This window comes from Zea mays, chromosome 9, assembly GCF_902167145.1.
Source record: "Zea mays cultivar B73 chromosome 9, Zm-B73-REFERENCE-NAM-5.0, whole genome shotgun sequence".
NCBI lineage: Eukaryota > Viridiplantae > Streptophyta > Magnoliopsida > Poales > Poaceae > Zea > Zea mays.
In genome coordinates, this window is record NC_050104.1 from 109,807,347 (window position 1) to 109,822,437 (window position 15,091).

Genomic DNA, 15,091 nt, shown 5'->3' on the forward strand with positions numbered 1-15,091 from the left:
TCCCCCCCCCCAATCTGATGCAAGGCACGGCGGCACCGCGCGGTGAGCCGCGGTGCTGCATCGCCGGTGATCGGCTAGCCTACTACCCAGTGTACGAAAATTGCAAACTAACCCTTACGTCGTGGAGTAGGAGGCCTGACGCATGTCGGCAGAGTAACATACCAATGATTCAGGTGGCCGCGAGGTTGCTCCATGGCGGACAGCGGGTCTGCGGCGGAGGCGATACTTCGACGACGGATACCGCGCACTCCAGTCGATAACCACCCACGACGCTCTAACGACGACCCTCACGAGCCTCTCGCAATGCACTCCAGATGGCCACGAAGGCTTCACCAGCGGCAGATGATTGAGTCCACGGCGACGGCCGATCTCCCTCCTCCCTTCTGCTCTCTCCCCACGGCGCGACGATCTCGGTGGTGTGGATTCCGATGAGGGATGTTGCGCACGGCCTGGGAACCTCTCCCTATGATGGACGCAAGGCACAGGCCGGCCAACTGGCCCGCGCATGTCGCAGGTGGTTTCAACCACCCGATCGTCGCGGTAGCAGGGGGAAGAAGATAACTAGTGCCTCGGGGCCCACATGTCATTGAGGAGGTCACGGTCACTTGAAGCGCGAGAACGAGACTAACGCCAAGGACCCACGCGCTAGAGGACTAGGGATGCACATTTTGAACCCGTGAACCGAACCCGAACCGTACCCGAACCCGAATAGACCGAATTTGTCGGTTTTCGGTGTTCGGTTCCCAAATCGTATCTGTTCGGTTATAGGGTTTGGGTTCGGTTTCTATCCCGCCTAACCCGAATAGACCCAAACAAACCGAAAAACAGTAACCCCACTCCCCCAGCCCAAACCAGTGGTCAGCGGCCCACCCACGGCCGATCAGCCCAGTATGGCACTCTCCCTCCCTCGGACCCTCACAAGTCGCCAACCCAACCCTAGTCAGCCACCGTCGCCAAAGTCAGCCGCCGTCGCCAAAGTCAGCCGCTGTCGCCCCCAAGCTCCAGGCTCCAGCTCCCGCGCGCTGCCCAGCCGCTAGGCCCCAGCCCCCAGGAACAAGCATGGCGACATCCATTGCTCTAGCTACCGGCCCGGCCAGCTACTCGCTTCTCCCAGCCCAACCAGCCGTCCCAGGTACCATCGTACCGACGTCCGCTGCTCCAGCTCCATTGCGTACGCTCCACTGCTCCCAGCCCGGCCCCGGCCAGCCGTCCCAGGTACCGCCGTACCGGCGTCCGCTGCTCCAGCTCCACTGCGTCCGCTCCACTGCTCCCAGCCCGACCAGTTAATTGTTTATGAACGTATGGACATATGTGCATATTATTGTATCAGCTTGTTTGTCATTCATGAACTCATGATTTGTACATGTTTTGTGTTATTCAGTTTCTGGAGGAACCGAATAGACCGAACCGATTTTTTTGGTCTATTTGGGTTCGATCCCTGTAAATTTAGGTTCGAGTTCGGTTCCTATAATTCAGAACCCGAATTGTGTAGAACCCGAATAGACTGAACCGAATAACCCGAATGTCCAGCCCTACAGAGGACGTCCCCACATGTCGGCGCTGGGAAGCCGAGGCGGGCACGCGCAAGTGTCCTTAGGCGGGGCCCACACGTCAGCGCCACAACAGGGTTGGGCTATGCGCGCCCAGGAGCCTCAGCGGGCTAAAATGCACCCGAGCGGCCCAGTATATGTAGTTTTCTTTTTTTCATTTATGTTTTCTTTTCGTTTCATTTCGACTCGTTTAGCTTGCGAGTTAGAGTCTCATTTCGGCTCGTTTAGCCTGTGAGATAGAGAAAAACATGTATATAATAATAATCAATTTCTAGTTAATTTCAAACAAATTTAACAATATAAAATATTAGTTATACTCGTAGTTTTAAAGACCTCATCAATGTAACACCAAATTAACATAACTCATCATCATCAATTCACAATTGACACATATGTTTATCAATTTAACCCACATTTATATTCGCATAAACCAATTTAACACAGACACAGTTCATTAATCATTAGTTTAACTCATATGCCATAAGCACCACACATATAACATGTTCATCAATTGTTACATAAACGATATGCATATAGTTTTATTTTGCTAAATTGTGATAGCTCTTTTAGCTTGTGAGCTAGCTAATTAACAAACTTAGATGATTCATTAACAATGAGTTAGGATGTCAGGTCAACTCATAAAAAATTCAAATAAGGCAATCCATGTCGATCCGAGTTGACCATGAACCAAGCAAGCCAATGAGCCACGATCATTTCGTCCGACTTTAGCAAGGGAGCTTGCGCGAACTGCGACAACGACATCCCGTCTATGGTTGTAATTATATTATAATTTAATTTGTATAAGTTGTAGAATATTTTGTATATTGTTGCAAAACACGGATACCTAGCTAGTGATATTGATGAACCCTGTGGCCTGACCCAGTGCCAGCTCGTTGACATGAAGGCTTACCGTCCGATACGAGCACTCCAAGGCGATCCAACGGCCGCGATCTGGAGGAACGGTCTCCTAACCTCCGATATTTCCTTTCTCCCTTATCGCCTTCGCCTCCGCGGCTCCGCCTCGCTCTCCAAGGTTCTGCCGAGGTTTCTCGCCTCCCCGCTCCCCCCTCTCCGAGTCTCCGTCCTTGCCACTCCTCTCTCCCCTCTTCCACCTCAATCCAATCCGACCCTCACCATTGTAGCCGGAACTCGCAGCGGGACACTAGGCGCGCATGCCGCTCCTCCTCTACCCCTTCTCCGCGTGCGTGCCGCCGCCGCGGGCGCTGCTCCGCCGCCTGTCGCCGCCGCCGCCCATGGCGGTCGTCGCTCCGCTGCCTTCCGCCGTCCGTATAATCCCCTCGGTGGGAACGCTCGACCTTCCGGCGCTCCCGCCCCCGCCCACGGACGACTTCCACTGGCTCGACCTATTCGCGTTCCTCAACTCCCCTGCCGACACCTACCACCAGATCCCCGCGCAGGGCGAAGAGGAGCTGGAGGCGGGGCTGGAACTGGAACTGGAGCTGGAGCTGGAGAAGCACGCCGAGGTGGAGAGGCAGCGGGGGCGGGCGCGAAGAGCGCAACTCCGGCGGCTGCGGCAGCGGCAGGTCAAGGCGGAGACGGAGGCCTGGGCGCGGGCCGCCGAGGAGTACCGCGAGATCGAGCGGGAGATGCTCGACCGCAGGCTCGCGCCCGCGCTGCCCTACGTAAAGGCGCTCTTCGTCGGCTGGTTCGAGCCGCTGCGGGACGCCATCGCCAGGGACCAGGACGTGCAGCGAAGGAAGCGGGTCAAGCACGTCTACGCTAAGTACCTGCTTCTGCTCCCAGCCGACAAGGTGGCCGTAATCGTCATGCACAAGATGATGGGCCTGCTCATGTCCAGCAAGGACGGCACTGGCAGTGTCCGCGTTGTCCAGGCCGCGCACTGCATTGGTGAGGCTGTTGAGCGCGAGGTGAGTTGCTTTGCTTGATTGCTGTTATTTTAGGAGGTTTGGAGCAATACTAGACCATTTTGACGCCGACCAGGACTCCTGAGCTCTTGTGGACAGCAATGCGGGACTTAAAATTTTTCACATTTTCTGCAAACAATATCTTTGTTTGATGAGTGATGATCTGTAGTCTTAGAGAACCTATCTCCAGACGGGTTGCAATGTTTAGTGGTAGTAGACATCATTCCATCCGTTTATATTACAGTTTTGCCAAGTGCCAAGTCAAACAAGAAGGTTAATCAGGCTTGGAGAGCTAATTTGAAGTTGTAGGAACTGATGAGGGCATTAGGCAAGATCTGCAGTTTAGATTTAAACTGTGCACGGATATAATCTGAAAACTGTGCTGTAATGATCTTTGATTCTGACCTATTAATCCATAAAAAACCTGCATACATGCCCTGTAGCCTGTAATTTGATCACTGAACGTACTTGACAAGACATGTATCTGTACACCACAAGGCATTGGTGAGTTAAAAGTTTGGAACTATTAAAGTGAGATTTAAAATTTGTCTTCTTATAGAATCAGTTACTCACCTTCTGCACTAGAGTGCAGCTTCCGTACTTTTTTGTGAAGTTCTGAAGTTTGATTATATCAAATTTGGAAGTAACTTAATGCTATTTGCCTATTTTCGGTTCGTTACCTTTCCGTTCATTGCAATTCCTCTTAGTGTGTTCCCCATTGGAAATTGATTTGGCAGTCCACTGAAAGTTGGTGTTTCCCCTTCCTTTCTTTACAGTTCAAAGTCCAGTCATTCTTTCAGAAAAGTAGGAAGAAGAAAATCCAAGGTGAAAATGATCCAGCATTGGAGAAGGAGCAAGCTAAATGCCGTAAGCGTGTTAAGAGTTTAGTTAAGAGGCGGAAGATGAGTGAAGCACAGAGGCTAGTTCAACAGGAGTTGGAATTGGAGGAATGGGGCACAGAAGCCCAAGTGAAGGTTTGTTTTTTGTACAGTGCAATGCAAACAGAATCACAAGCCTTTTCGCTCACAATATAAATTTTTAACACTCATTTCATGTATACAGTTGGGAAGTCGCCTGATTGAATTATTACTAGATTCAGCATTTGTGCAGCCACCAGCTGATCAAACACCAGATAGTTCTCCAGATATTCGACCTGCATTTAAGCATGTGCTACGTCAGCCTATAATAGAAAATGGGTAGGGCTGTGTTTTTTCTTTACAATCGTATTGCACTGTTCCATGTACTGTTGTTGCACTGGGATGCCTTGTTTCATCAGCATCCTATGCTTGTTTAGGTATCTTGTGCAGATGCATGAAGGGTCTTTTTGTGATATTTCTCTTTAACCTGCAGGAGGCTAAAGAAGAAGCATTGGGTGATAGAGTGTGACCATCTTGTGCATGAGGGGTTTGAAAGCACTGTAAGTTTACTTTGCTCTGCCAACCACATCAGTTTTTTTGATATAAAATAGATTTATTGACCATGGCAACCAAAAGATTAAATGGAGAACAATTCTATCATCTTCCTTTCTGTGGGCATTGTCTCACACGCCAAAAGCAGGGATGGCAAATTGCAAATTACTTTTTCTGATCGATACCTTTTTTTTTCGGTTTGCATAAATGGAATTTTAGGATTATTTTAATTCGAACTTGCAGGCTCGGCATGTTGATATACCCTACCTCCCTATGCTGGTACCTCCGAAGAAATGGAAAGGGTATGTTGGTGTTCAATTTTTGTACCTTTCCAGCAAACTCCTTACATGTTGAGATTGTTTATGATTGTATTAATTCATAGAACTTACTGCTTGTTGCGGGTGATTTGAATGTGCCAACCATAATTTGCTGCAGTTATGATAAAGGTGGTCACCTTTTTCTGCCCTCATACATTATGAGGACACATGGTGTGAAGGACCAAAAGGATGCAATTAATAGTGTTCCTAGAAAACAGCTGCGAAAAGTATTTGAGGTTTACTTCCCATCTGTCACAATGTACATTTATATTTATTATTGACTTATTGTTGTCGTCTGCATAAAAAGTACTTCACATGGGTTCTCTGTTGCTCTACCGAACATAAGCCTGGCTACATGAGGTGTTCTAAACCACGATAACCATCGTTATCTTTACCAAATTCCTTTTCATTTTGTTCAAAAGATAAAACCATCAGGACTATGGATGCACTCCACGCTTCACAAGTTCACATGATGTTTAACATGATCATATCCCTTTGACCATTATTTTTTTTCATGCTTGCTTAAGTATTAGCATGTTGCCAGGCATTAGATATCCTTGGGAGTACTAAATGGAGGGTGAATAGAAGAGTTCATGATGTTGTTGAGACTATCTGGAGTCAAGGTGGAGGCATTGCAGGGCTGGTGGACAAGGCAAATGTGAGTTCCTGCGTATGATTAATATTTTTGGATCTTGATATTTGTACTCTATTTTCTTTCCCATTCTGTTCATTCCCCTCGCTTACCTTTTTGAACATACTGTCTATTTATTCTTATTTTTTTATAGATTCCTTTGCCTGAACGACCAGAATCAGAGGATCCTGATGAAATGCAGAAATGGAAGTGGAGTTTAAAGAAGGCAAAGAAAACTAACCGTGAACTGCATGCTGAGAGATGTGACACTGAGCTCAAACTCTCGGTATGCAGCATAAATAAATACTGTTCATTCTTGCTGAGATACTGTGGTGCAGTTTATATGCTATTGCATTGCTGGAATTATACTTGTTCCTTTTCTGTAAACAGGTTGCTCGTAAAATGAGAGAGGAGGATGGATTTTATTACCCTCACAATTTAGATTTCCGTGGGCGTGCATACCCTATGCATCCTCATTTGAGTCACCTAGGTTCAGATCTTTGTCGGGGTGTTCTAGAGTATGCTGAAGGGCGGCCACTAGGAAAGTCAGGGTTGTGCTGGTTGAAGATACACTTGGCTAACAAATATGGTGGTGGCATTGAAAAGCTTTCTCACGAGGGCAAGCTAGCTTTTGTGGAGAACCAACTGTTTGATATATTTGATTCAGCAGCAAATCCTGTTGATGGGAACTGCTGGTGGACGAATGCTGAGGATCCCTTTCAGTGTTTAGCTGCATGCATGGACCTTTCTGATGCCTTAAGAAGTCCATCACCTTACCATGCTGTCTCTCACCTGCCTATTCATCAGGTATTGATTTGTTTGCATGTCCTTGGACTGGGCTTTCACAATATTATTTTTCTTGGCTTCGAAAATGAGACATACAATCTAGGATTTTAGTATTAATTAATCACTTCTGGTGTGGATAAGTTGAAGGATATTGTAGTCCATTTTAGAGTTAATGTCATATGCCTAGAAAGTGCATTTGTTGATGCTCTGAGCAATTCTGCATAGCCTACATTTCATTTCACTGCTAATTTGTTGGTTATCATTGTTTTTGTTGTCAGGATGGTTCATGCAATGGTTTACAACATTATGCCGCTCTTGGAAGGGACTATGTAAGTGTGTTCAACTTTAGAATTCTGTTCAGCCTTTCATCCTTTTATCATTATGCACCTCATGATGTGGTTTAGGGTTTGGTCGGGTCGTAGTTTTTCTCTTCCTTATAAGTTTGGTTTCTTTTTGGGTCTTGGTTTTAGATTTTTCTATCCTACCTTCTTTGTGGAGGATAGTTTTTTTTTTTGTACGGGGCTCCCCCCTTTTCTAAGTCTATGGCTAGCCGATCTTGTATATGGCCGTGTAAAACACAGTTTTGCACTATAGACTGCATTGTTTATAGGGTGAAGTTTGAAATATGAGATGAGGATGAGTAAACTGCTAGAGATAACCCTAATATAAAGATACCTAACTCTCTTGTGTGTTCGAGAAAAAACTCATGATGTGGTTTGAGAAGAATTAGCACTTGTGCTTATCTATTGCCATTGACTGATTACCCCAACAGCATCCTGAAAATCACAGGAGTAAAAAGGACTGAATTTTTAGTTTCACTATTAATTTATCTTTATTTTTCTTAGTTATAAATAGCTGGCATTGGATCTTCTGTTATCCTTTAAGAATTCTTGAAAGCAGTAAGTGATCTGATTTCTGCAAGAATTTTTCAAGTGAGAGCACTAAGTTTGTTGTCATCCTGTTAGTTTAATAATTGATAAGCATATCGACTTCCTTAAAATCTTCATATGTGCATGGTTGATATAATGATGATGCTATTCAATGTGCTAGAGTCAGCCTTGAAATTTGTCAATCCATTTCCCCAGTATTATCATATCTTGGTTCTTGCTATGCGCAACAGAAAACACTTTCTGGATTGTACCTTTTGAAACCTCAGCTTACAAGGGTCTCATTTTCTTGTGATTTCATGAAATTCTAAAATCTAAGGCGCTGTTGGTGGTAGGTTTCGTAACACAAACACAAAGGAATTACAGCTTTTGGTGTTACAGCAATATATATGATTTCCCCATTTGCGTTATAATTTGAGGAACCAAACAACACGTAAAGTGCAACTGCAATTACCCAGATATACCCTACGGATAAGTTGTTTCTTACACTAATATATGCTCTGGTATAGATGGGCGCGGTTGCTGTCAACCTTGTTCCCGGAGAGAAACCTGCAGATATCTACTCAGAAATAGCTTCTAGGTGAGTTTCTTCTTGCTGGTTCCCTTGTTGCTCCTGTCACAACTCACATCTCTTGTAAGCACTACAGTCCAGGGTGACTGCTTGTTAATTTTGCGTGTTTATTGGTTATTGATGTACTTTGAATATGTACCCCTTGCAAAACGTTTTTGTTTTTTTAATGTGATGGCAGAAGCTATGCCTTTCAATTAAGAATGGTAGAATTGGCCTAGTTTATAAGGGAAATCTGGCCTTAAAACCTTACAGACGCACATATTAGTACACAGAAAAAACCCACAAAAACCATAACAAAAAAAGACTCGGCCAGGGAGGGAAAGACCGCCCTCCTGGTATTATATTAAGAAGAGACCGAAACATGATCCTGGCCGAGAAAATCCCCGAACCATGGCCCCCAATCACTAGCGGGCTGTCACCGCCCACTCTGCAACAGCCCAGCCGGAGGGTGGCGCGCAAGACGTAACTCGGGAGCAGGCGGCACACAATGAGGGAATTTTTTTAACCAAGCCCGAGATTTGCCCCCCGAGGGGGATCGAACCAAGGACCTGGAGGTGCTACTCGAAAGTCTTAACCATTACGCTAGAGGCCCTTTCGCCACAAAAACCATAACACAGTAGCCCGGCCGACTAACCCACCACAACCCACTCACACACAGAGCTACACACAAACCAACAGCGCCCACCACATGCCCTCATTGTCGAGCTTACCAAAAGCAACAAAGAGCAGTTTTTACTTCCCTCGGTTAACAATAGCCAAAGGTCCTCCCATCCATCAAACCTTGGTTTCCTGCAAGCATACAATGATTTCAGTTTTGTACTGAATGTATTAACTTACTTTATCTTACCTTTTTTTAAATTAACTGCTCACAAATATAATTCACATGTGAAAGTGAACAATTTGACATTTCATAATTTACAAAGTTACCTTTCTAAAGCAGATACCAAAATATTATCTGTTTTACATACGTTCTGGCTAATTTTGTAGAAGGATACCTGAATTTACATATTGGTCTCTTTGAAAAGTTAAGTAGCTTGATGTTGATGCATTGATTGGTGGAACATCATAGCTTGTGTTCAGAATTTGTCCAAAAAGTCTAACTTGTCTACTGTGTACTTTCTTTATTGGATGATCAACTCTTTAGTTATAGATGATTAATTTTATACATATATTATCCGAGTGTTAGGTTCACTCCAGCAGGTATGAATTTTGAATTAATAATAATTCTTGGTGAAATTGACTGAAGGGTACTGAATGTTGTATGTGAAGACTCGATGAAGGATCCTGCTACTAACCCAACTGCTTCATTAGCAAGAGTTTTAGTTGATCAGGTTAGCCTTCTCTCCCATCCTTCCTCTGTATTCCTAAATTCTAGTAAGAAATATCCTTGCACACACTCTATATCATCAAACAAAACAGTTGAGGACATGGGCATTGGTAGCTTACAGGTGGATAGGAAGCTTGTCAAGCAGACAGTCATGACATCAGTCTATGGTGTTACATACATTGGTGCTCGTCAGCAGATTACAAAGAGACTGCAAGAGAAAGGGCTTATCACAGATGATAAATTGCTGTATGATGTATCCTGTTACGCTACTCGGGTAAGTGATTTACTAGTAATATTTGGTGTACTCTGGTGTATATGTGATTTAAGGTTGACACCTTTAGGGAGAGAAAGGCATGATGTGACTTCTGAATTTCTGATGAAGGTAACTTTGGATGCACTGGGACAAATGTTCCAATCTGCCCGTGGTATAATGGCCTGGCTTGGTGACTGTGCGAAGGTACACTCACACTCCCAGCTTTTCTCATATATGAGTGATTCCATTTGCTTTTCTCATATAAAAGTTCTTGACATAGACATCCAGTTTCTGACACTTGAGGCACAGCATTTTTCGGTAGTTGAGGCATTTAATAATTAATTGCATTCGATTCCTTACAGATGATTGCTTCAAAAAATCAACCAGTCAAGTGGACAAGTCCTGTTGGTCTCCCAGTTGTTCAGCCCTACAAGAAATATAAGAATTATATGGTCAGTTACTCAGCAGTATTTTTGGTTTTCAAATTTGTACTATTACCTGGATTTTTGCAACATGATGATGCATCATGCTAAGCATCCTTGACTCCCTGGATTTCATGATCTGAATGAATCAACACATTATTTTACTTATATTGGAAAACAAATCTAGAAAAATAGAACACATATATGATTAGATAGTGTTGGTGTAATTTTTCATTTTTTATTATATATAATAGAAATTATCCTTGTCATAGTCCTATTGTACTGGCTAGCCGTGGTTGTGAAAATGCAGTTTGTGTTCTGTTTCTGCCTCCTACGGTTGGTGGCACTGGCAACTAATATGCGACAGGATATGACTATCCTTTGATTTATGTGTGAACTAAATTTATTATGTATTTACATATTGTTTTCACCTTCATAGAATTATCCTTTCAAAAAGTTTTACCTAGCACAAGGCTGTCTCCAGCAGATCGTGCATATGGCCATGCAGAGCACTATTTTGCACTGTAGACCGCACTGTTTACAGAGTGAAGATTGAAATAGATGTGATAAGAGATATGATGAGTAAGATACTAAGATGCTGGAGGCAGCCTAAGGATGCCCTAGATGTGTTTGAGAATTACTGAAAAATATTCTGTGATCGGTTCCATTTCCATTTAATACCTTATGAACAACCTGATTAATCATTACTCCCTCCGTCCCCAAAAGAATGTCATTCTACTATTCTAGATTTTGACTAAGTCAAACTTTTTTTAAGTTTGACCGTGTTTATAAAAAGTACTATCAACATTTGTACCTCCAAAGAAGTCTACTATAAAAATGTATTTCATTATATATGTAATGATACTTATCGTATATTATAAATATTAATACTTCTTTTTCTCCTAGTGTTGCTTGTGCGTTGATGTTAGCTGTAGAGTTATACTTGGGATTTGTCCAGGGCACGAGGGTATTACTCGCCTCCTTGCCCTAGCGTCTCCTGAAGGCTAATCTGTCACGGGGCGTTTGGATCCCTTCATTTTAATGGAATTGGAATTTACTCAATAAAGTAACTTATTTAGTTTGGAATTTGGCATTCCACCACTTTCCAAAGCTCAGATATAAGACTATCTCAAAATTCATAGGGTGGAGGATAGGAAATGATTTTATGCATGACTAGAATTTGTTTCTACTATGTAACTTACATGACGCTATTCGTTCCACTCCTCTATAGTAAAAATGTAGCACATAAATATCTCGGACATCTTGCTAATAATAATATATAAATATATTTTACATAAAAACGAATTAGCTTAATTGATATATCCCTAAATTACTATTATTAAAATGGAATTCAATTCCAATGATCCAAACGGGGCATTAGTGTAATTTGGGGTCGGTCTATGTGTTTTTGTGGCCCACATGTTTTATGAACCTGGGTGTATTGGAGGTATGTGGCGTGTTGTAAGGGTTCTAACACCTCTTTTTTACTTCGTATGTAATTGTTCAAAGCTGAGATGGATTGGCTCCTCGCAAAGCGAGAATGTCATTCTTTTTGGGATTGGGGGGGGGGGGGGGGGTAAATGATTTGATCTTATTATATTTTTACAATGTTTGGGGACACTAGATTTAATCTTTCCCCTCTAACCACAGCTATCTCTTTAGTTAATACATTTTCATTTTTTGAACACTATTGGCTTCATCTATCATACAGATACGAACTTCTTTGCAATGTCTGGCTTTACGGCGGGAGGGTGATGCAGTGAGTTCAGCTATTTCAAAACGTTTTCCTGTTTCTTTTCCCATTCTTGTAGCTAATTAATTGACATAATTTTCAGATTGCAATCCAAAGGCAAAAGGCAGCTTTTCCACCAAATTTTGTGCACTCACTGGATAGTTCACATATGATGATGACAGCGATTGCTTGCAAGGAGTCTGGCCTTCATTTTGCAGGTTCGTTTCTTAGTGGTATCGACTAGCTCTTGTTGCAAGGCACATATAGTGAACAGCACACTGCATCGGAAGTCCATTATATGGTTCAATTAATCATATGGCTTGATATCAATCAAAAGATTACCTTGTGTTCTCGATGTCCCCCTTTTGCTGTGTTAGGCGCTAGCTCTGCTGCTGCATTTAGCATGGGGCAGATGAGAGTAGCACTGCAGCAGCATGTTTCTTAGAACCACCCAAAACTGGTGAAACTGTTTTAGGCCATGAATTTCAGATGTTTTTTTTAATGCTTGTTAGATTTCCCCAGACCCCGCACAGTGCGGGAAGCCCCAGCCTCTGCATATTATGCGGGTAAGGCTTGACGCTTAAAGATACCCTTCCCCAGACCCCGCACAGTGCTGGAAGCCTACGGCACTGGGTACGCCCTTGTTAGATTTCCCCATAGCATCAAGTCTTGAAACGACTTACTGTCAAAACCTGATGGCTCTGAAGCAATGAATTTCACTATTAGTTCGTTTTATGTATAGCTTGAATGTGCAGTGAATCCTGAACAGTGTTGCATTTCCAAATGACGAATTGGAAAGGTCTCATGTTGCATCTATTCTGAATTCTGACTTAAGAGATCATTGCTTTTTTCCTCTGTGCATATGACGTTTGCCCAAATGTCCCCGCAGGCATCTATTCCTTAAGAGCTCTTATCTACATCTGTCTTTTCTGTATTAAGTAGAAACATATTTGCATTTTGTATCTTCAATTTATGTTCGGTTTTGTTACTAATGTTGTGTTTTGTCAACGTACTTCGGATGCAGGAGTTCATGACTCATTTTGGGTGCATGCGTGTGATGTTGATCAAATGAACCAGATATTGAGACAACAATTTGTGGAGCTTTACAGCATGCCGATTCTTGAAAATGTATGCCACTGGAACAATTGTCTTCAACTCTTAAAGTTACTTCATTCTACAACTGAGCAATAATCGCCAATGCTTAATGTTTTATTTATATGCATTTTGCATATCTTTGGTGATTCAGCTGCTGGAGGAGTTCCAAACGTCATTCCCCACACTAGAATTTCCACCCTGCCCACCGCAAGGTAACTTTGACGTGAGGGAAGTTCTGACTTCAACATACTTCTTCAACTAAGCTTAACAGGGGAAGTTCTGCACATGAAACATGGTGAGAAGTTGTGTCCTTGGATGTTTGGAGTAACCAGATCGTGAAATCATTCTATGCTTGAGCCATATATAGGAGTTGATACTGAACTAATTCTCGCATGGCTTTTAGCATAAGCAAGAAACAGGAGTCAATCAATTATCTGCACTCCAGACCAAGCCAAGTGGTTCCAAGGAATTTGAAATGAACAAACCTAAAGTAGTTCCTGCTGAGTTTTTAGGTTGATGCAGAATCTGCTTGGATGTTCAGGTCACTCATTGGTTGCCATGACAACTCATGGTATACTCCACCCTGGAGTGCAAAGGTAAATTATGAGATGCCAGAGCAGAATACTGACTGACAGTTGATCGTGCTGACCTCATTGATCATAGACGACAGCGGAACACAAAGTTCGCTGAATATACGTGTACGTTGTACCATCAATTTTTTTGCTGTCTTAGGACTTGTAGATCGCATAATGCCGTGGCATCACCCTGTAATAAATGTGTAAGATATGATAGCCAAATAGATGTATACGAGACTAGTTGCTGTTGACAGCAAGTTTTGAAAAGAGAGACATGAATCAGGCAGACTTCACCGGTTCACTGATGTTCTGATCTCTTCCTGAAATAATCGTAGTACCTTCATTTTGGTCTTGCTAATTGTTAAAATAATCGTTCTGGATTATCCATTTAGGATGACGTTCTAGTTGCCATGTTTATTTTTTGCGAATAGCATGCCATTTTAAATACAGTTATAATCTATATAGATAAAAACAATGTACAGAAACCGGTACAGATTAAATTCAAATCAGGTGACAGGCTAGCATTCCTCACCAGACGTCAAGTTGCCATTTCTGACGCCAAGGCTAGGACCACTAGTCGTTAACATTCGCTGACGAGCCCGTTCCCGACGCCAAGGATGCTTAGGCGGTCTTAGTTATCTAGCTAATGGTAACACTATTTTAAGGCCCTGTTTAGGAGTGCTTCACTTCAAGAATTTCAATTTCATTCGAACTTCTTCAACCCAAACAGGTCAGCTCCACGAGCTTTAGTTTAAAAAAAAATCGAAACTAGAGGCCCACTCTACAAAAAGTATAGTCTACTATATATAAAAATATTTTATATGATTATAAACGAGCACTAGGAGAGCATCAATTAATACGAGCGCATACACAGTCTACTCTGGGCATGTTTCGAAAGGAGATTGAAGGAGTTAAAATTCCCTTATTATTCAAAACTGAATAGTAAAATGATTTTAGTCTTTCAATCCACTTCTTCCAAACAAGCTCCAACGCGGAAAGGTTTCGAGCGTTCTCAGCACTCCAGCTATTGTATGCTATTGTTAGGGGTGGACTCAGGATAAAATAGGAGCGGGGTACACTTGCAACAACGAGCACTAAAATAGTAGAGAAAGGACATCTAAGTTAGGATGAGCATGTGACCAAAGGGTGAAAATCTAGACTTTAATACTTATAACAAAGAAATGAGCGGGCCTATGCCCTCACTCCCATATACATAGGTCCGCTCCTGGCTACTGTTTCAACAATGCACACGATACTTGTAGTGCACCTAGGCCATTTAGTGGATTTTGAATAATTAAATGATATGATTAAAAGTATAACAAGTTTTCTAAGTATTGAATGAGAGATTGATTATATTAAATATACTTTTGGATAGTATATGTTGTATCATTCGAAGCGTATCAATGTTTCAATTATAAGGGTAGACTTAAGGGAAAACTTGATGTTGTTCCACACCGTGTTAAAATAGAAGGCTAAAAGATGTGTTATTGTAAAAAATCTAGTTCAAGCACAAGACAACAATACATTTAGAGTTCACATGGCTTATATTTTGTGGAACATTTATTGTTAAAATAAAAGTAAACATATTTGAGTTGGTCATCACATGAGACATGAGGTCTTGTATATGGTATGGTCTCATTATAAAGCTTG

At 42.6% G+C, this 15,091-nt stretch overlaps 1 protein-coding gene across 2 annotated transcripts; it reads left to right on the forward strand.

Annotated features, from left to right (window-relative positions):
• The first annotated feature begins 2,386 nt into the window (after window positions 1–2,386).
• On the forward strand, window positions 2,387–13,722 carry LOC541776 (RNA polymerase 2). Of its 2 annotated transcripts, NM_001348524.1 has the most exon segments (20): window positions 2,387–3,439; window positions 4,213–4,410; window positions 4,499–4,632; window positions 4,787–4,853; window positions 5,089–5,147; window positions 5,281–5,398; window positions 5,707–5,820; window positions 5,948–6,079; window positions 6,184–6,600; window positions 6,858–6,908; window positions 7,976–8,046; window positions 9,284–9,368; window positions 9,486–9,638; window positions 9,747–9,821; window positions 9,980–10,069; window positions 11,751–11,798; window positions 11,875–11,989; window positions 12,796–12,899; window positions 13,018–13,161; window positions 13,270–13,722. In NM_001348524.1, coding segments are annotated over 19 exon segments (2,859 nt in total). In that variant the 5' UTR covers window positions 2,387–2,722; the 3' UTR covers window positions 13,129–13,161; window positions 13,270–13,722.
• Window positions 13,723–15,091: the final 1,369 nt, after the last annotated feature.